Source organism: Akebia trifoliata, chromosome 5 (assembly GCF_017979445.1).
Source record: "Akebia trifoliata isolate Shusen 1 chromosome 5, ASM1797944v1, whole genome shotgun sequence".
Classification (NCBI taxonomy): domain Eukaryota; kingdom Viridiplantae; phylum Streptophyta; class Magnoliopsida; order Ranunculales; family Lardizabalaceae; genus Akebia; species Akebia trifoliata.
Window position 1 is genome coordinate 31,167,811 of NC_141379.1, and position 20,647 is coordinate 31,188,457.

Genomic DNA, 20,647 nt, shown 5'->3' on the forward strand with positions numbered 1-20,647 from the left:
GGGTTTGGAAAAAGACATCACAAGAAGTGTAGAGGAACTGCTAACGTTTGATGAAGAGCTAATTCTAGATCTCTAAAATGTGATTCCAACTCGAGTTTTTCTAGGTAAATTATCTCTGAACTATTTTGTTTTCTTTTAAATTGGATCTGACGGACCCAACCCGAATTGCTTGATTTAGGTAAGAGTAATTTTGTACTACTTTACTTATTTGATAATTACTATATTATTTTATTTTACCATTATAAGTTTTTTATTTTATAGGAATTCAAATTATAGTATGGAAATAGAAAAAGGTGAAAATCTAAAAATATAATTTCCAAAATATTATATCGTTTGGGTCCGAGTAGATATAAGAATGAATACCTATCCAACTCGGCGCCAATTTAGATTAAGTGATATCAAATCATTCTCAACACATCTTTTGACTGAATCTACTCCAAGAGTCCAAACCCATAAAATTTGAATTTTTGAACGTTAGGATTTCCCGCCCATTTTATTCAACCAAGGTTGAGTGGCTTTCCTAAATCCTCCCAAATGTGAATCTGAAATTTTGATGTTTCAAAATCTGAGGTTATTTTAGTAATTTTGAAGCAAATTCATATGACCATTGTCAAATCTCGAGAATTGATGTATAATCCCTCGTTTCAACGATTGGACTTTTATGTTTCACCTGATTAAAGTGCTTTGTGTCCCAATTATTTCGTGGGCCCCATTTGATTAGTCTCGCTAATCTGTTCGATAAAGTCCTTACACCCCTTCTTGGGTAAAGTTAAAATGTTATCTTATTTTATTCAAAAAGTGCTTTTTTAATCTAAATTCTTAAAAATGACAAAAAGAATCCAAATCTATGTGCTGTCAACGGTTAGGTTTGGATCATCTATTCAATCCGGATCCATTCAGATACAATGCAAGGGGGTAATGGGATTTCAAATTGAACTTGAGCGACCCAAATGCCAATTTTGACCTAATTTTGATGTCTTGACGTCAGCTTTGGTTGACCATCCTCATGTGGCTTAGTATATATTCTAGAATAATTTACCAAAACGGTAGAGTTTTCGAAATTAATTTTGAAAACGATACACTGTAGCAATTAATTCCGAAAATGGTAAATTTACCGTTTTTGGAATTAATATTTTTTATCAAAACAGTAAAAACAGTAAAATATTTTTTTTTATACTGAAAATACCCTTTTTTTTTGTTTTACATATATATTTAAAATTTTAACCTTAAAAAAATGAAAATTCAACTAAAAATATTCACTCTCTTTCGTTAATCCAACAATCATATGTATTTATAATTTTTTTTTACCGAAATTAATTTTATTTTTGTAATTTCAGTCAAAAAATAAAAAAGGGCATTTTCGGTATAAAAAAATACATTTGACTGTTTTTACCGTTTTGATAAAAAAAATTAATTCCAAAAATGATAAATTTACCATTTTCGAAATTAATTACTACAGTGTACCATTTTGGTAAATAAACGAAAAGTTGTGCATGTTTTGGTAAATCTGCCTATATTCTATACTGGATAATATCCTATTAGAATGGAATTATTGGATCAAGGTTTATCCGTACCCATTGTTAAGAATGAGATCGGATCGGATCTTTAGGTTGTCCTGAGCCACTGATAAGCAGATCATGTGACTGATAGATGGTTTTGTTTGATAATTTTAGTTACGAATCCAGGGGCATTTACGAGAATGTATCATTGCTTCTAAATTAAATAGAATATGGTGGATTTAAAGCGCAACACGAAGAGTCCGTGGAGCGTACTTGAGTGGAATAACTGAACTCATATTCATGTTGCTGTGTTGGAGACCCAATCAACCATAATATGTGATTGGGGGTGAGGTGGAACCCACGGTTTGCTTGATGATACTCCGTGATCTAATAAGATTAACATTTGAAGTGGGAACGAAGGAATTCAAGATTTGTTATGAATCTCGAGGATCTATAACAAATCTCGAGGGTCTAATTTGATGGTGGATGAACCTTAGTAAGGTCTTTTTTTATTTTTTTTTTCTCTTTACTAAGTAAGGTCAGCTAGATTCATAAATGATAACCCTGAAGGGTTGGGGTGAGGGTCAAGAGTAGTCTTTGGAAGCAGACGTCTTGAGTTTGAATTCTTCCTTATATAGGTCACCCTTGAAGATTTATCTAAAAAAATTACTTGATACATGTGGGGGGATGAAATTACACATGCCCAAGGACAAGTCAGATGCTTTATGAGGATCCAACACTTCGATTCTATAAAAAAAAAAAAAAAAGAGAAATTATCACTAGCATCCAAACGTGGTGGCGTGCACATAATCATAACTAGATGCTTTTCCTCGAGATATAAATATCATATAGTTGATGAAAGGCAATGGCTTTGTGCACAAATAGTGTTATGGACATATGTTGTAGGATGTCAGTGTAGCAAGACTGTTTATTTGATCATTTCTAAAGCCACGTTTTTTACAATAAGGGATCAAAACAAAGATAAAAATAAAAAAAATAAAAATCTTTGACAATAATTTATTTGTTAGTCAAAGAAAACAGTTGACTTAATTTAATGATTGAATTATGTGCAATTAAAATGCACCTAACTATTCCTGTATATCTTTTTTAAAACATGTAACATATATGTCAAAACTTGAAATTATAGATGAGCTGATGGGTGTGTTTGAAATGGTAGTTGGAATTACAACTCCCACCTTAAAATTTTAATTGGTTGTGTGATCCATTGTAACTCTAAGAAAGTCCTCAACTCCTATTTTTAAAGGAGTTACAACTCCCATCCATGTGGGTGAGATTTACAACTCCATGCACAAATCTTTAATCACAAAAATCGAGTCAACTCATTTGAATCATCTAATATATAAATCATTTAACTAATTTTACATTATTAATAATCTTGATTCTTTTTTTAAGAATTATATTTTTTTAAATAAAAATAAGGTGATTAGAATAGGGTATAAAATGGGTTAGATTTTATTCAAAATTTGAGTAATCCAAATCCAAATTTAGCAATTTTGAATCTTTAGAGTAGATCTGAATAAAAATATGATTCAGATATGAGTTGATGCCCCTTAACCAGAGTCAAATTAGGGTCAGATACAGATCCATCCCTAAATCAACTAAACTAACTGGCACCTTTTGAGAAAGATACATGTTATCAAAGGTCACCTAAAAAGAGGGGTACGTGCAACATTCACATGGTCAAATTTCTCAAATGGGAAGCATTAATTAAGGCCTCACATAAGTCATAATATGTTTTACTAGTTAACTAAAACACAAATATACTTAAAACTTATAAAAGATGCAAAAGTGATTTGTTGATCAAGTTAATCAGTCATAAGTGTATGGTATTTTTCTTCGTTTTGATTTTTCACGGTGAAGTGAGAGGGGCCGAGGTTATAGTCAGCATGGAAATTGATCGTATGACATACGAGAAATTGGATGATAATATATGAACCCAAATAAGATTTATAAAAAGATTCTATCCATACCAAATATAAAAAAATTAAATATTACCGATGGACCCTCTAACGATCCCTATTTTGCCATCATTCGTGGTTCCGAAGGGGTGTAGGGGCGAGCGATGATGGATTGATGAAGGTCCAAACTCCTAAGTGTGTTCGAAGCTAGTTTTCCTGTTTTAGTGACTAGCAAGACTAGACGACGTCGAAACTATGTGTAGGGATATCGATTGGATTGGTCGATCCGGTGAAACTTGGAGTGGATCTTTAGCAAAGAATCACATCCAAGGCCAATCCAGCCCAGCCTTACTACATCTGGACCAAGAGAGAGAGATGAGCCTACACCCAGGTCCAAGCTCGATTCACTAAATAAACAGGCCTTGTTTTAACCAGCCCAATATCATATTGGGTTTAGTATTCTGGTAATAGTCCAAGCCTAATCCATCGCGGGCCGGGCCTCGGGCCAGGCTGGACCATTGACATCCCTGGATTACAGTTGAGAATTAAGACAGACAATATGTAATGTAAGCAAGATATGAGATGAAAAATGATGCTGTCAGGTAGAGGACTCTCATCCCATGATCTAGATCGTTGGATGTCTTTAAATTCAATCAAGGACTTTAATCCAACGGTCTAGACCTAAGGTCGACGTTCTCGTTCTGATGACACCAAATCGCCATCTCTTGGAAGAACTTAACAGAATAACCGCTTGATACAATTTGACAAACAAACCTTTTAGTCCGTTAAACAAATTTCTAACCGTCAAGGAAACCGCCAATACAATAACCAAACAAATTGTGACACGTGTACATTTTCAATGGGCGCCAAGAAGCGACGCCTTTATAAACCATCCTTTGTAACAGATGCACAATCATACTTCAACGAACTTGGTTTTTCGAGCAAGCTTTGCCAAGAGAGAGAGAGAAACAGAGAAAGAGAGTGAGAAAGAGAATTTGTTTCGTTTCGCGAGAGATTTCAATGGAGGTGATTACAGTTGTAGACGTCAAGAACGAGAATGGCAGCACTGGATCTCAGAAGAAGAACAGAATTCAGGTTTCAAACACAAAGAAACCGATCTTCTTCTACGTGAATCTCGCCAAGGTCAATCTCTCTTCTCTTCTTATACTTGTTCGTAACATTAGGGTTTCGTTTTCTCAAATTTTCGGCGTATATGCTTTATGATTTCATCTGGTTCTTGATATATAATATTATTGACTCTTTGATTAGATCTTATCCTGAAATCGTTGAAGGAACATATAAAATGTTTTAATTTCGATTCAATTTCTTTCTGTTGTTGGATCTTGTAATCGTTGAAGGAACACTATAAATTTTTTTAATTTCGATTCAATTTCTTTCTGTCGTTTGATCTGAAGTATTTATTTGATATTTCATTATTTTTCTTTTTCTAAGAATTTTATATAATTTTGGCTCTTTGGTTAAATCTTACCTTGAAACTGTAGAAGGAAAACTATCAGAAGTTTTAATTTCGATTCAGTCACTTTCTGTCGTTGGATCTGAAGTACTTAATTGACATTTTATTCTTTCTTCTTAGAATTGTAGTTTCTTGATCTGAAGTATTTGGTTGATTTTAATTTAATCTCTCTCTTTTATATTGGATCAATCGCGTTCTTTCAAATCTTCTTTCATTCTCTTCTTCGTGAATCATAGCTGGTAGATATTTGTTCTGGAAATGATTTAGACAAGATTTTAGATGGTTTTGATGCAAAAGTGTATTTGATCATTAAAAAATGTACAGTAGCGTGATCTGCTTGTGAAATGTGAAGATTACATTAGAAGATCTGTATTCTTTCATGAATAAAATGAATAATTTGGTACTATATGAGGTATTAATGTATGATAGGTTCTAGTTCTTAATTTATTGTATGAAGTCAAAGATTGTCCAGAGTTTTCTTATTTCGTTTTCCAATCTGAAATTTTAGTTGATTGAATGAGATTAGATGTATTTAGGGGTCTTTTTCTTTTGCTTGATTTGTAGTTGTTTGATCAAAAGTGTAATAATCCTGCTCTTTGAATCGTAAGAATTTTTTTAAAGTTTATTTCTTTTTGTTTTACAGAAATACATGCAACTCCACAATGAGGTTGAGCTTTCTGCCTTGGGCATGGGTATATTTTCTTAAACTGATCTATTCATTCTTTATTTTGTTAATTAGAGAATGAAAGACTACTTTTATTTTCCTTTTCCATATCTTTATATTATTTATTTTGCCGAAATTGATTTTCTTTCTCTGAAATTCAATAATTTTTGTTTGTCTGAGTTTTCAACACTTCATTCAATAGAATCTTTTTAGACTTTAGTACAGGACTATCGGATATCTCTACCACTACTACCTTCCTCACTTCTGCGCACTATAGAACATTTTTATTGGCTGCACATGCATTCGTTGAAAGGTTAACCCTTTCATGAAGAAAATCAACAGATTATAAATCTGGTGGTTCCTCTCATCATTTTGCTCTGCAGCCAAACAGGGCAAATGTCCTTTATCTTTCTGGTTGTATTTTTCGGCGTGTTTGTGCAAGGACTCTGAGTACAGCCATCTAAACCTATAGTTAGGTCTTGGCTTTTCTCAATGGAATTCTTTTTCACTAATTCAGAAAGATAAATTCATGAGGTTAGGACTATTAGAATGCATTGATAATTTTCGAGGATGATCTCCACAGTATGAGAACTCATTACATTGTTTAATTATCCAACATGATACTAATGAGGCCCTACAAGTGGGAGTACAAACAACGATAAGATATTATCTAATCATCTGAACTCTCTTACAAAAGAAGTTGCTTCATCTCATTAAATAAGATAAGCATAAGATATTATCTAATCATCTGAGATTGTAGAGCATTTGGAAGGAGGTCTACAATAACAGTAGGAGAGTAAAATTAGAGAGGGAAAGAGAGTGGGGTTATGATAGAACCAGAAAAGTCACTGTGAATGTATACTCCTAATGTATGTTTTGCCTTCTTACCAAGTGATTTTCTCCAACTTTCATTGTCTATTTTTTTTTCAGCAATTGCTACGGTTGTCACAATTTCTGAGATTCTAAAGAACAGTGGGTTGGCCATTGAGAAGAGTAAGAAGTCCATACTCATCATTTATAAAAGAAAAACATTGCTAATTTACTTAATTGTATTAACCGATATTTCTGGGGTTGGCTGGAACAGAGATTTTGACATCCACAGTTGATATGAAAGATGAAACTAGAGGCAAACTTGTTCAAAAAGCCAAGGTGAGTGCCGGGTTTGAAATCATGCCTTGATTTTTATCCATTAATCATACTAATGTATGGGTTTGATTAATTAAAATTATCATGTTTTCTTATCATTTATATATCAGTTATTTTAACTTTTATCTTGATTTGTAGATTGAGATATTTCTGGAGAAGACTGAGAACTTTGATAATCTGGTGCCTGCTGCTGCTGCTGCTGCTGCTACGGCATCGGAGACAGATGCAATTGACAAGAAGGAAGATGATACAGCAGCATAGTTCTACTGGAATTTCATTTTCTGTAGCCTATTGTTCCATTCTTTTCATTACATAAGATAGACCTTTTACTGTTAGAACTGCTGCTAATGTTGACGACAAGGAGTTAAGAGAGTAGAGAGATAGCAAATTAGCATGGGGAGATACCATGGACCATTTCATCTGTATGCTTTCCTCTACCCTCATTTCTTTTGTCAGAGTCGTCGAGATTGTCTCTGTAGATTGCTTTTAGACTTTGTATCATCTATGTTCCTACCAGTTACTTCACTAAATCGATTAATTGAGGGTTAAATAGAAAAAAAGTTCTACTGATCCTTTTAGTCATCCATTTTGTTGTTCTCTGTGTGTTTTGTCAAAAACCCTCAGCTTAGGAGAAATAGAGCTCAGGTTTATAATGTTGTTATAAGTAACAGATGCTTTTCAGTTTTCTAACTTTCATAATGTCATGAAGGGGTGCCATGCCAACTTGGCTAAAGTTGGTAAGGCGTGTGGAGTGTTAGCATAATTTACTTGAACCCACTTTCATGACTACCACTGAACAATTACCCAGGTTTGTCTCGGAAAATATTGTTTGACATGATTTACTTCTACAAAATGGAAAATATTGATGGTTTCAAATAATGTAGTGGTGGCGGATTGAAGGCCATTCCTTTTGCTAATTTGGGTTCATACCTATGTATTACTTCCTATATGTATATATAGATGAAACAAATGTGATAATTCATTCTGACGGTTTGTGATGGTGAATCACAAATGGAGGATGATATATTCATAGTTTCAGGGACTTAATGTAATTTTCGATTCCCATGTATGCTTCGACCACTTCTGGGATTCTAAATTCCATGGTACTTCGTAACTAATGAATAATGACATTCTTATAATTTTGAAGATATATAGTCATAAGAGTATCTGTTTCACTCCTAGTATATACGCATTTTGGCTTCTTTCCCCATCATTTAGCTTTGTAATACATAATTGGTCCTTTCTTGATCGGTAAAACTGTTTTTAATGAAATCAGTAACTTTGTGATGGTGGACTTTACTATCTAGCACTTTCTATAGTCGTCAGTCTTATAAAAGTTTTTTCGTTCTTTTAATTTAATTGGGATGCATTGATCACATGGTACTCTAGAAGCACACCTCTGCTCTAATAACCATTTGACTGTACTTTTATGAGCAAAATCCTCATCAGGCAATTTGTTTGGCAATGTCCAATGACAGACAATTACAGTAAAGGCTACAAAAGATCGAGAGGAAGATCCAAAATAAAGTGAATGGAGGTGACTCTGAACATAATTGAATAGAGGAACATGATTTGTTTAACTAGACAAATGCTACATGAGATTCAACCCATTGATTCTTCTTGGAGTTTGCACGACAAAAGATAACATACATTTGATGCTATAAAAAGTCCATGATTAGCTGATGATCTAACTTCATGACGCCACGTGTATTTAAAATTTAAAAAAAAAAAGTGGTTGGTTAGTTGTGGTGCTTGGATTTTACTTGCTTTTTCAATGGCAGAAAACAACAAATCTCTGTTCAACAAAAGATGTGTTTTAAAAATATGTATGATGATTTTTTTTATTAATTTTCACAAATATATGATAGTAAATATTTGATTATTTAAAAATCTCTCTGTTAATGAATAAAGGAAAATGCTTAAGTAACATTTAAATGTTTGTTGATTCTCACATTGCTAACGTGGATGTATGTACGAAACCATAAATGCTTTTCATCGAGATATGAGTGAAAAACATCTATGATTATGTGTGTACATCCACATCAGCAATGTGAGAATTGATGTACACTTCAATGTTACTCTAGCAAGACCCATGAACAAAACATATGACAAGATTAAGGGTATGTTTGATAACACTTCTGAAGTTTGGAGTTTGAAGTCTGATGTTTGTTTTTTGAAATCTGGAATATAGAATTTGAAATTTTATTTTGAAAAAGTTGTTTGTTTATTATTTTTAAAAGCTTCTGGTTACAAATAGAATTTTAAAATATAATGACCATGTTGATAATAATACCCTTTTGTAATTCTAATAAATTGTTAACCGAAAAACATAATATGTTATGCATAATGAAACCATCCACACATTTAATTTCAATTTTTAACACATCTAACACTCCAAAAATATTGCTTTAAAATTGAATTCATATTTTAAAAATTATATTCCAACAAGGTAATAGTCAAATAATCATTCATTTTCTAATTGAAAAATATCGGGTTTTAAGATTTATATAAAAATATAAGGTTTTCAAACATGAAACGAGAGAAAGGGGAGAGACTTTGACAACATAATTGTAGAGAAAGGAGGGGTAGAAAAAAAATGAGAAGTAGAAAAATTAAAAATAAGGGTTTTAAGGTTCATATAAAGAAAAGATAAGTGATAGAAATTTAAGGTTTTGAGGAGGGTAGTTTAGGAATAAAAAAATCAGATTTCAGAAGTTTCGTTCAACATCCCTCAATCGTTAGTTCAAAACTTCTAAATTTTGGTTCTGAAGTCTGAAATCTGAATCAAAACAAACGAAAATAAATCTTCTAAAGTTTGAATTTTAAAGGTGGACCACCTCCATTCAGACTTCAGAAGTGTTACTAGACACACACCAAGTCTTATGCGATGGACTTATTCCATAATTTTACAAGAGACATTTTCCTTACTAACTTAGTAAGATTTTAAGCCTTACCTAGTTTTGCTCAAATCGATTGCCACATCAGTAATCCAACAACACAATCCTATAATTTTTTTTTTTTTCAAAAAACTCAGATCAATAAAAAAAATTTTTATATTTTTTATTATTATTTTGATCCAAGGTTTTGAAAGTTGACGGCTATCGAATTTTCACATAACTCAAAAACTTAAAATTGAAATTCAACGGTGAAAAGTAATTGTTTTTTGAATTTTTTTTTCAGAGTTCATAGAATTTTGTCCTCTACAACGTTGAAGTATCAGATCATATTTTTGGATGCATCAAGGTGAGCTCAAGGACCCTTAGTGAGGGCGAAATCTTTACTTAGTAAGGTTAGATGGACTCTAATTTTTTTTTATCTCATGGTTGCCAATCATCTCACAATTTGATAATAAAATTGGTGGGATCCATCATGTGAGTCTTCTGTGAGAAGTAAAGAAGGAGAAAAAAAGGATGATATTATTAACTGATCAATTTTTTTACTTATAACACACCAAACTATATGGAGATCATCATTCAATAAGAATTGATAGGTTGTAAGCAAAAGTAGGCGTGCCAATAGAATCTCTCGAGGGAAAAACCCCTATAAAAAAAATTCTGTTTGAAGTTCGAAGTTTAAAGCTTCTCCAAGAAGTTGCAGCGATGGATTCGACAAGGCACACTTGTTTACGACTTGAAATCACAGAAAGAGCAGAAAACGAAAATCCAGAAGTGATCTTCATCAAAGCCACCTGGTTCGATTCCCATTTCGACCTTTCGATAACAAGCGGACTTGATGCTTGGATCTGCAATGGTAACAATTATTTCTCTCTCTCTCTCTCTTTTCTACTCTTTTTTCTTTGAAGATCTCATTCATGAAAATTTCCGATTTCTTCTGTTGTTGCAGCATCAGAAGCCGAGGTTCGAGAGAGAGCGAACCAGTGGGATCAACCTGTTTCCGAATACATCGAGACTGCCGAGAGGTATCTAGGGTTTCGACAGCCTGGTTCCATTTACAGTTTCGTTGATGCTGGAAATGGGTATAAAAGAGTGAGTGAAAAGCCCAATTAATGTTTAAATTTGTTTGTTTGTTGGGTTTTTTTTTTTTGGTTATTAGATACTGTTTTCAGTCACAGTTTGCTTAATTTTTTGGTGGTGGGATATCTTATCAGGTTTCAAAATCTTTTTAGAACCTAATTTTAACTTTGAAACCTAATTTTTTTTTTATGATATATTAAATAATTATGTTTTAGAAAATCTTGTAGTCATTTGAAATATACGGTATGCAATGGTAACCATTAGCACTCATAAATCATAATCATATTGTTTCCATCATAAAGTTGACGTCTTTGAGGGAGTGTTGTTGAGGGTATTTTTTTTTCTTTTTGGATAAGCATGTTATTTAAGAAAATGGAGAAAAATACACCAAATCCTGTTGTCAAAATTGGATCGGATTGTAAAATTGCACGGAAGATGATTAAAAGAATCGTCATAATTTGATGCCCCCATCACAGAACTGTAGATCATTTGCCTCGGGATACACAGGGAAAAGATTTATGATTCTGCATATCCTGAGGCAAATATTCTATGGTTCATTGATGGGGGCGTATGTCAGAGTAGGCATCAGAAAATCATTATTCTGATTAAAATTGAATTGACATTAAAAAGATAAAATAGTATCTAATAAGCTTAAATGTTGTATAATATGCTAACTACTCCATAAATCATCATATAATGATACAGAAACATAGAAACAATTACCTAGAGATGCTAATAGGCACCATAGAGACACTCTTACAATCAAATGGTTATGTAACCAAAAATCCTTCATCATTACTTAAGCAATCTTGGAAGAAAGAAATTGCATGCGTGTACATACATTTTTCATCATTTGTGTTACATGATGGTGGGTGAATAGTAATAACATCCATTGATCTCCTTTTTGTTTTGTTTAAGTTTTAAGGAAAAAAAAAAGTATGAACATAAGAATCATTGCCTTTTACTTTTATTCCAAACATAAGATTCGAGGAAATCACAATTTGCATCGTAAATTGTGCTTGAATCGTAAGATACACAAAGAGATCATAGGATTTATCTAACAGGATTCACATATAATACTCAAATCATTTGGTTTAAGCTTTGATTTGAATCATAGGATTCATAAACGGTAGGCTTTTAATAACACTACTCCTAGTAGATCCATAAATGAATTAATTGCACGTGCAATATAAGTGTGACATGCTTTATTTGGGGTAGCCACCCATTCCAAACTTTCTTCTGAAATTTATATTGTTTTCTTGATAACCATCCAAAACGATACATTGAATGGTAGATCGCACCTTCTTGCATGTGCACCATATATGTGTATGCAACTTTGGTGGATGACTACTTCCTGTAGATACCTTTTAATGTAGGTAATCCCCATGTAGGAAATATTCATTATGGAACTAGAGAGTATTAGTCTTGAATAAGATTTGTTGAGGTGAATGTTTTTGAGATTTCAGGCCTCTTTGGTTGAATCGGATCCTTTTGTTGAGTGAGCCTAATCCTAAATATTTTTGAGTTGGTTTAGTTTGGACAACACATTTAGCTTCAATTGAAATTTCAGATTGGAGTTCAAAAATATTTTGAAGAAAGAATAAAGTGTAGAAGAGAGTATATCGTGTCTCACTCTTATGGGGTCAAATGTCTTCTGAAGTATTCACAAATAGGGATAACTGAAACCGCCATCCATTTGAATTATTGTAAAAAATTGAGTATAACAACATCAACAAAAAAAAGTAGAAAAAAAGTTTAACCCATCTGTCACTTTCTACAAGTTGAGAGTGGTGATAATGCAGTGAGAGCTTTGATAAGATGAATTTATGCTCACCCCAAGGAAGTGTTTCTTTTTCATGATCTTTAAATCCAAGTTTTTGGTTGGATAGGACTGCTGGATTATGTGACTAAGAAACCGGTTTCTCATTCTTTCCAACAAATCGGGTGTACTTCTTACTAATTTTTATGCACAAAATGTCTGATAGTTCTTAATCTTCGACCTTTCCAGGCCTCTGATTTGATGTGCATGATTTGCCTTACACCAGGTCACGTGCATATCCTAAAGCCTTAACCAATTCTCTGTTGCAGATGAGATCTGGTTTTATTATTTTTCTTGTGGAATCATTGCAAATTTTTTTCTCATGTTTCTAATCCAATAAAAAGGTCCCAACCCTTCTTGATCACAGGTTTTACAGCTACCATTAAAATTTTGATGCAAGTTTGAAAATTCTTTGAAGAAATAACATGGAGAGGAAGAGAGAACTCCATAGCTCACATATTGTATTGTGGTGAAACGACCCATTGTATATAATGGAAATGGCTGAAACGCTCTCCTTGTAAATTAAAAGTATAATATAATTCCTATGTTAAGATGCAAAAATGAAATTCTCTGTACCAACAGAACTTATCTCTCTATCTCTAAGATTTTCTAAGTTTATGAATTTTGATCAGCATAGATTGGCTCAGTTATGACTTTGTTGTTTTCATAACAGCTAATGCATTGGTGGTGTAATGTTTTACAGTTGTCATGGACATTTGAGAAGCAAGGAACTAAGCTAGAATGGCGATGGAAATGTAAACCATCACCTAATAATAAGAATACTACAACGGAAATCTTGGATTTTCTTATGGATGCAAACATACGATTGAGTGTGAGTTTGTACATTCTCTTTATGTTATTTTTGGTTGAATAGTATAGCATTTCTTAGCAAGTTCATTATTTTCTTAATCTTACTCCACTTACTGAACACATGTGTATACCAGTTAGTTATTATGGGTATAGTGCTTGCTTTTTCTTTTCTATTTTGGGTTTAAGGGATAATTAGGTTATCAACAGTAATTTATGAAATGTTTACCAAGTCATATTTATTAATAGGTCCCATTTGGAGTTTGATTCAAGAATCTAATTTCTTAAATGAACTCCCTTCTTGCGACCTGATTATGAGAACTGTTGCCATTCTACGCATTAAACCAACTGAGCAGCTTGCGACCTATGGCCCAACATAAAGCTAGTTTATTTAGTTAAATGAGCTTGACCTGATTAAGGTAGGCTTGACTTGGCAAAAAATAAACATATTCAATGAGCTGGTTTTCCTTTTTGTTTTTTTTTCTTTGGTCTTGTTTTTTCTTCTGTTGTTTTTCTTGATAACCCTCTTGCTTCTTTTCTTTAATAAAATCTTTATGCTTTCAAAAAAAAAAAAAAAAAAAAAGGAGAAAAAGGAATGCAAACTATTGAAAAGCCTACATCTTCTTTTGTGTCTTTCTGATTATCACCCCTAACTTTAAGCAACTTCCAGCTAGATTATTTTAGAATGCATATATTGGGGATCATGTATTTCCTATGGTTCTAATTCTCTAGTGTTCTGACCTTATACAAAACCATCCAATGGCCAGTTAGGTTACTTTAGAATGATCAGTTTGACAAAATCTTTTGGGTTGTCTTCCCAATTCTTGCTATCCATCAAATTATCCTAAACTGGAATTTCTTTTAATTGTTTTAACATCACCTCCTCCAAAAAAGCTTATTAGTTGCCTCTTTAATGTAGCCTGACATTAGTGCACTCAAGAGAGTATTACACTATTAAAATTGCAGTGTGTGCCTTTGATTCTGTAACAGAAGACACTCTTAGTATTCAGTTAGTATATGCACAGGATGCCCTTAAAAGACAGAATTTATGTTTCTCCAAACTTGAGTGCCATTGACTGAGTTTAGCTGCTTTTCTTTATTTTATGGTCATTCATTTCAAGATCACTGCTACCGTCATTTATAAAAAAATTTGTTTCTTGAAAGATTAACATTCTTCTCTATAAAGTGTAGCTAGTTTAGTCGTTTTGACCATTTTGATATTTGGTTTTGATCGATGTTTGCTGGTCAAAAAACATTGCGAAAATGCATTTCCACTTTCGGCACCCACTATGATCTTGTGGGCAATAATTATTTATTTATTTTTGATAAATGGCTAAGGGCCTGTTAGGTTGGGCTTTTGGAGCTGGCTTTTCCAGCTTTTTTATTTTATTTTAAGCCTAAAAAGCCAGATGAATGATGTTTGTTTGGGTTTTTTTGGCTCTTGTAAATTTTAATTGAAGCCCCAAAACGGCTCTTTATTGAAGTCGCCCCAGGCCTGCTTCTTCATATGGCTTTTGCGCGAAACCAACTAACATAAAACGGTTCATGTAAAATTACCTAAATGCCCTCCATCTTTGATTGAATTTCCATCCAAAACTTAACTTAGAAATTGAAATCGAAAACGTTTTACGTTTCCTCATCTCCATCTCCAGCAAGCTCCTTGCCCAAACGATCGACAATCACAGAGATCCTTCTCGTCTCTCTCATCTTTCCCTCATGTTATAAGAAATCCCTTTCTCTCTCATCTTTCCCTCACAAGTAACCAAACGAAAAAGCCTGAAACTTCTAACTACAGATCTCGTCTCTTGCTTTTTGCCATTAATGATTTCTTCTGTGTGCGATCTTCTGATTTGAGCTGACCAATTAAGGTACGGATCTTTTATTTTTCTCTTTTTGTTGTTGATTTTACTATAAATCGAGTTGGGATTCATGAATGTATCCTCTTTTTTTTTTTTTTTGTGTGTGTGTGCGTGTGCATTTTAACTCAAATTTTGTGATTCGATCATGGTTTCCCAGCAACCAAAATTGTGCATGGAAAAATGTTATTTGATTAAAATGAAAATCATGACTTACTGTTATTTACCAAACAGTGAAAATTAGTTCAGTTGGGTGACATGGGTATACATTTTGTTCGAAATCCCAAATTCTTGAGGAAGACCACATTTGATCCCATATATGTTAGATTCTTCATTTGGGATTATGAGGGACTTATGCTAGATAAATCTATAACTATAAGATTTTTCTTGATGTATCTACGGTTGATCTTGGTTAATGAACAAGACCGTGTCGTCTTGGATGAGTTTTCCGATACGTTTGAGTCATCTTGGTCAACAATGAGACAAATGAACCATAGTTTTAAATCTCGTCCGATGTGTCTTGACTTGTCGATCTGTCTCGTTGGTGGACATTACCGAGATCAATTAGACGAATTGTTTCGGTCTTGGATGAGATTTAAAATCATGTTTGAGACTTGTCCATGATAAGTTTGATGTGATGCATTAATTGATTTTGTGTTTTTTATTTTGGCTCAAATTGATTTCTTATGTTTTACAAGTGCAATCCCTCGTAGTTGCATTGGTTGATTCATAGTACATAAATTTCAAATAATTGCCTGTTTTAGACATCACGATTTTTCATTTCATTCTTTTTTGCTTCTTACCCAAAAGTTCTCGGAAAATTTGACAAGTATATAATAGGCATAGTTGCAAAACTAGGCAACCGTCGACATTTTAGACTTGATATGGTTATCAAAAATATGAAATGTTACTACTTAAACCTAGTTTATGGAGCTGAAATGGGGATACACTATTGGGGTTGTAAATGATAACCAAACCAAGCTTTTATGTTTTATTCACACAATTTTATGACAAAATAAATTACTGTTTCATAACCAAAATCCATTTTGGATTCAAGTTGTACCCATTTTTATATGAGATATATGCAACTTCTTTTTAACCAATAGGAAAATGCTGATGTAACTTGAAATGTACATCGATTCACAGATTGCTGACGTGGATGAGTATACGGAAGCATATAAGTTTTTCATCCGGGATAAGAGTGAAAAATATCAATGGTTCTGTGGGCACCTCTATGTCAGTAATGTGTGAAATGATGTATGTTTAAAACGTCAAAGTAATTCATTCATAAACTGTTTTTTTAATTATGACTTTATGTAATTTGATTTGCATTGTGAGGAAACCATATTTTATAGCCTCTTTGTGCTTAAAATCTGGCATTTAATGAACATGTCCTCAGATCTTATATTTAAAAAATATCCATTTAAAATATCGAGATGAACGTTTCACACATGGTGAAGTTCAATTTGTGGTGCCTTTTAGTCTTATTTTGGGGAATGAGGTGTTTAGTATGCTATTTGATATTTTTAACATTTACTTACAGTAATAGTTGTTTATGATAATTATTTGTTTGCTCATGATCTTTGTTGTTACTCGTATTTAATTACGTTTTTCATTCCTTATCCTTATCCATTACTTTTTAAAAAATGAATAATCAATTTGTCAGATACCGAGACAAAAAATAACAGAACCAAAAGAAACAGAGTCAAAAATTGATTCTGCAAGATGGACACCTTATCTTCATAAGATTTGGGTTGATATCTGTGTGGAATTGGTTAAGAAGGGAAAAAGACCCGGTACTTCATTGAATGCATCGGGGTATTCATCTCTAATCAAGCAATTCCAGACATCGACGGGGCTTAGTTATACTAAGAAGCAACATAAGAATCACTGGGATAAAACAAAAGGTATTTGGGCTAGATGGATTAAGTTAAAAGCATGTAATGGTGTGGGTTACGATGCTGTTAACAACAAGGTATTGGCAAGTGATGCATGGTGGAACTCTTGGTTGGAGGTAATTTTCGATTAGATTATTAAATAGGAATATCACGTTTACCTATTCAAACTTATAAAACAAGTTTGTTTATTTTGTAGAAAAATAAAATTGACGCGCAATGGCGTTATGACGGACTAGAACATGTTGAAGAGTTAGACATACTATTTGGAAGGACCTATGTTACTGGAGAATATGTTGCAAGCTCTTTTAATCCCGGTGCGTGTCCATCCACTGAGTTATCTAGAGCAGTTGAGTATGAGCTTCAGGATGATGATGATGATGATCATGCATTTGTTCAAGAAACACAACCACTAAAGTCCCAACCATTAGGTTCCCAGCCACCTGTCGATATTTCTCCTGATGTTGATGTTGATGGTGATGGTATCCCTAAATTTATTGCATCATCGCGCAGGAGATCTAGAGGTGACCTAGATTTCCAACACCATGCCAAACGACAAGAAATGACAAATACAGTTATGTTGGGACGACAAATTGAACGTTTGGTTGAAGCAGTTTCATCGAGGACGAGTGCGAGTAGTACAACACCCTCACCACCACCTACATCACCTGGTAGCATGAGGGAGTGTATTGATTTGTTGGATGCAACAATAGAAATCATCCCTAATAGTGATCGTTATCGATTTGCATTGAAATTATTCAGTATGAAGAAGGAGTATAGAGAAATTTGGTGCATGTTGCGAACAAATGAACTTCGTGTTGGGTGGTTGGATGGTGAGATGGAGGATGCTTTAGTTCATCGTTCTAAATAATATTTGTGTGTGGTTTCAATGTGTTTGTTTATTGCCATCTTTCATTGATGGTTATGACTATATGCCACCCCTATGGTGGTATGACAATGTCTGTTTTTTTTTATTTTATGTTTTTCTTGGATTGGATAATATGCCCATTATATAATGAATGTTATTGATAATACCCGTTATGTGGTGAATGTTAAACATTCTATTTTGTTATCTATGCTATTTGAATGTTATAGTTTTAAATGAATAATTTGTAGTTATGTACTTATACAGACTTATGAATTTTGATAATGATATTTCCACCCATGACGGTACGTCTACCAACGATGATATGTATAGTAGCGATGAAGTTCACGACGTGAACACCGTAGATGATGATCTATCGTTAGATATTTTGGTAACGAGTGTCATTGTAGCAATACAATAATATGTTGACACTTTTATTTATAGGGCACCACATAGGAATTCTTGTAATATTGGAACAGTCTTGTAATATATATATTTAGTATAATTATATATTTATTAAGGTATTCTAGTCATTTTTTGTGCATTTTGGATGCATTATGAACTTTAAGGGTATTCTGATTATTTTACAAGAATCCAACAATAAAAAGCTGTCAAACGAACATCAATTTCTGGCTTTTGTGCTTTTGTAACAATCAAACTTTTGTTGGATGTGACTTTTTAGGCTCTGGGCCTTTGCTTCTAGTGCTGGAGCTGGCTTCTATAATGAACTGGCCCTAAAGTTTCACTTGGAATAACATAAATAATAGAAGAAAACACACAAAGGAGAAGTTGGACCCTATCCCATCGACTTGAGGATGCATATAATCACCTCCCAAATTTTCACATAATCGACCACCTCGAGATAATAGAAACCTTTTTAAGCAAATAGGGTCGTGTTAATTCTTCTATTTATTACCTCCACAATTTTGTATTTATTGCATAGTCTTGGGCTTTGCTCCTTTTCCTTTAATATACAAATTTTTTATCAATGAAAAAGATGAAAGAAAACTAGCTGATTAAAGCTGGTCCTTGCTTTCTTGTGGAACTCTTCCTTGTGAATTGATAGCTTATCTTGATAATGTGAGACAAACACTGTTTATTTTTCTTGAATAACTATGTTCTTTGTTGTATATGATGTTATAACATATTTATATGGTTCATATTAGGAGGAAGTTGTTAGAAAGTCCCAGTCATTTGAGAGGTTGAAGGTAGAAGCTGAAAAATGCTTAGCACAAAGTGAGAAGTTCAAAAATGAGAAGGCAGAATTTGAATTGGCTATTTACGCAAAGGTTTGTTTTGAACTCTGAACTACCATAACATGTTTCTTTCATTTATTTTATTCAATTTTCTTTTGGATCGGTTTTCTTTCATTTATTGATTTTTTCCTTAACTAGAAGTATTTAAAGGTAAAGTTTGCCAAAAACTTGCTAGTGTCGTCCTACACTCTATACTTTAGTAGCAGCTCCACACTTCCGTTAGTGTTAGAATTTGTTCATTTATTATGTTGTTGAACTTGAGCCAACTATGAACCTTGTTAGATAGAGTTAATCATCTTTGTGCATATTTTTATTTAAAAAAACAGCTTCAGGGGCAAGGATTCTATCCTTGAGGGCTGAACCTCGATTTAAGAGGTTTACGCTTCACTCAGTTGAGGCTTATTCCCTGAGGCATCAAGCTTGAGGTGTAGGCAAGGTGAAGCCTCGACTCTGCAACCATATGTGGACTAGACATATAATTTTGTTCCCAAAATACCCATCTGCTATGCTCGAGTTAACCTTAATGTTGGTGTTTTAATAATCCTCTCATTCACACTAGCAAATCTGACCTACATGGTCTAGGTAGCTTCAGCTAGATGTGTTTTGTGGTTATTGTATTTCTTAAGTGGCGGCGAAACCAAAAATACTAGACTGCCAAACACTTAAGAAACTTAGCTTATGTAAGAAGGAAAAAGGTTCGTGAGGTGCAAGTTGACATTGTATATAAAAAAAGATGATAGATGATGAACAGGCAATGAAAGCCTTCAAATGATTAAAACAAAAATTGCTGCTTCGGAGACATCAAAATAAGTGATTTCTTGGGTAAATCATTAAAAGATTAACTTTTTTTTTTCTGTTTCTTTATTTCTCTAGGGGTTCATTTTATTTGATTTTTTTATTATAATTTTTATATGAGCCTTATGTCTCTCACATGGATCGTGCTTTTTAAAACGTTAATCGAGTATTTCTTCCCAAATCTTAGAAAAGTAGTGCATGGCTAAGCCTCATAATGTTTATCTCTATCTCCTTTGTGGTTCTAGTTTATTGGGGTCTTGAATTCAAAGAAAGCAAAGTTGAGGGAACTTCGAGACCAGCAATCAAAGCAGGAAGCTACTGGGAAATTGCCTCAAGAAGATGATGAATCCACCGATAAAACTGAGAGCTATGATGAAGACACTGATGATGACAAAAGTGAGAAAGATTCAACAAAGAATCTCATTGGCACTTCAAAGAAGGTTCCAGAAACCAGGCCGCACAGTCAAAAGAGAGGAACACACAACTAGATGTCTTTCTAGTCAACTGTAAGTTTCGACACCTTCAATTGACTTTCCTTTTAATTTTCTTTTTACTTATTTAGGATTCTATATTGTGAAATTGAAACTAAATTTGTAATTATGGTCAAGAAAGTGAGCTAAGAAATCATGTAGACCAAGTGATTGCTTTTATGTTAGTTACCTCTTCTGGGGCTCGTCA

General features: G+C 33.4%; 2 protein-coding genes across 4 annotated transcripts; both read left to right on the forward strand.

Moving 5' to 3' along the window:
- Window positions 1-4,342: 4,342 nt before the first annotated feature.
- On the forward strand, window positions 4,343-7,272 carry LOC147402175 (uncharacterized protein At2g34160-like). The gene is made up of 5 exons (XM_086443731.1): window positions 4,343-4,561; window positions 5,536-5,584; window positions 6,487-6,549; window positions 6,641-6,705; window positions 6,841-7,272. The coding sequence occupies exons 1-5, from the start codon at window positions 4,439-4,441 to the stop codon at window positions 6,961-6,963; spliced, it is 423 nt and encodes a 140-aa protein (XP_086299857.1). The 5' UTR covers window positions 4,343-4,438; the 3' UTR covers window positions 6,964-7,272.
- A 2,933-nt stretch (window positions 7,273-10,205) lies between these two features.
- On the forward strand, window positions 10,206-20,647 carry LOC147402176 (DNA repair protein XRCC4-like). Of its 3 annotated transcripts, XM_086443719.1 has the most exons (7): window positions 10,207-10,452; window positions 10,546-10,688; window positions 13,199-13,327; window positions 16,825-17,172; window positions 17,253-17,886; window positions 19,085-19,207; window positions 20,215-20,355. In XM_086443719.1, the coding sequence occupies exons 1-6, from the start codon at window positions 10,302-10,304 to the stop codon at window positions 19,096-19,098; spliced, it is 1,419 nt and encodes a 472-aa protein (XP_086299845.1). In that variant the 5' UTR covers window positions 10,207-10,301; the 3' UTR covers window positions 19,099-19,207; window positions 20,215-20,355. The 3 variants fall into 3 exon arrangements, with proteins under 3 accessions (XP_086299844.1, XP_086299845.1, XP_086299846.1); XM_086443718.1 differs by lacking the exons at window positions 19,085-19,207; window positions 20,215-20,355 and having other exon boundaries at window positions 10,206-10,452; window positions 17,253-19,078; XM_086443720.1 differs by lacking the exons at window positions 16,825-17,172; window positions 17,253-17,886 and having other exon boundaries at window positions 10,228-10,452; window positions 20,215-20,647.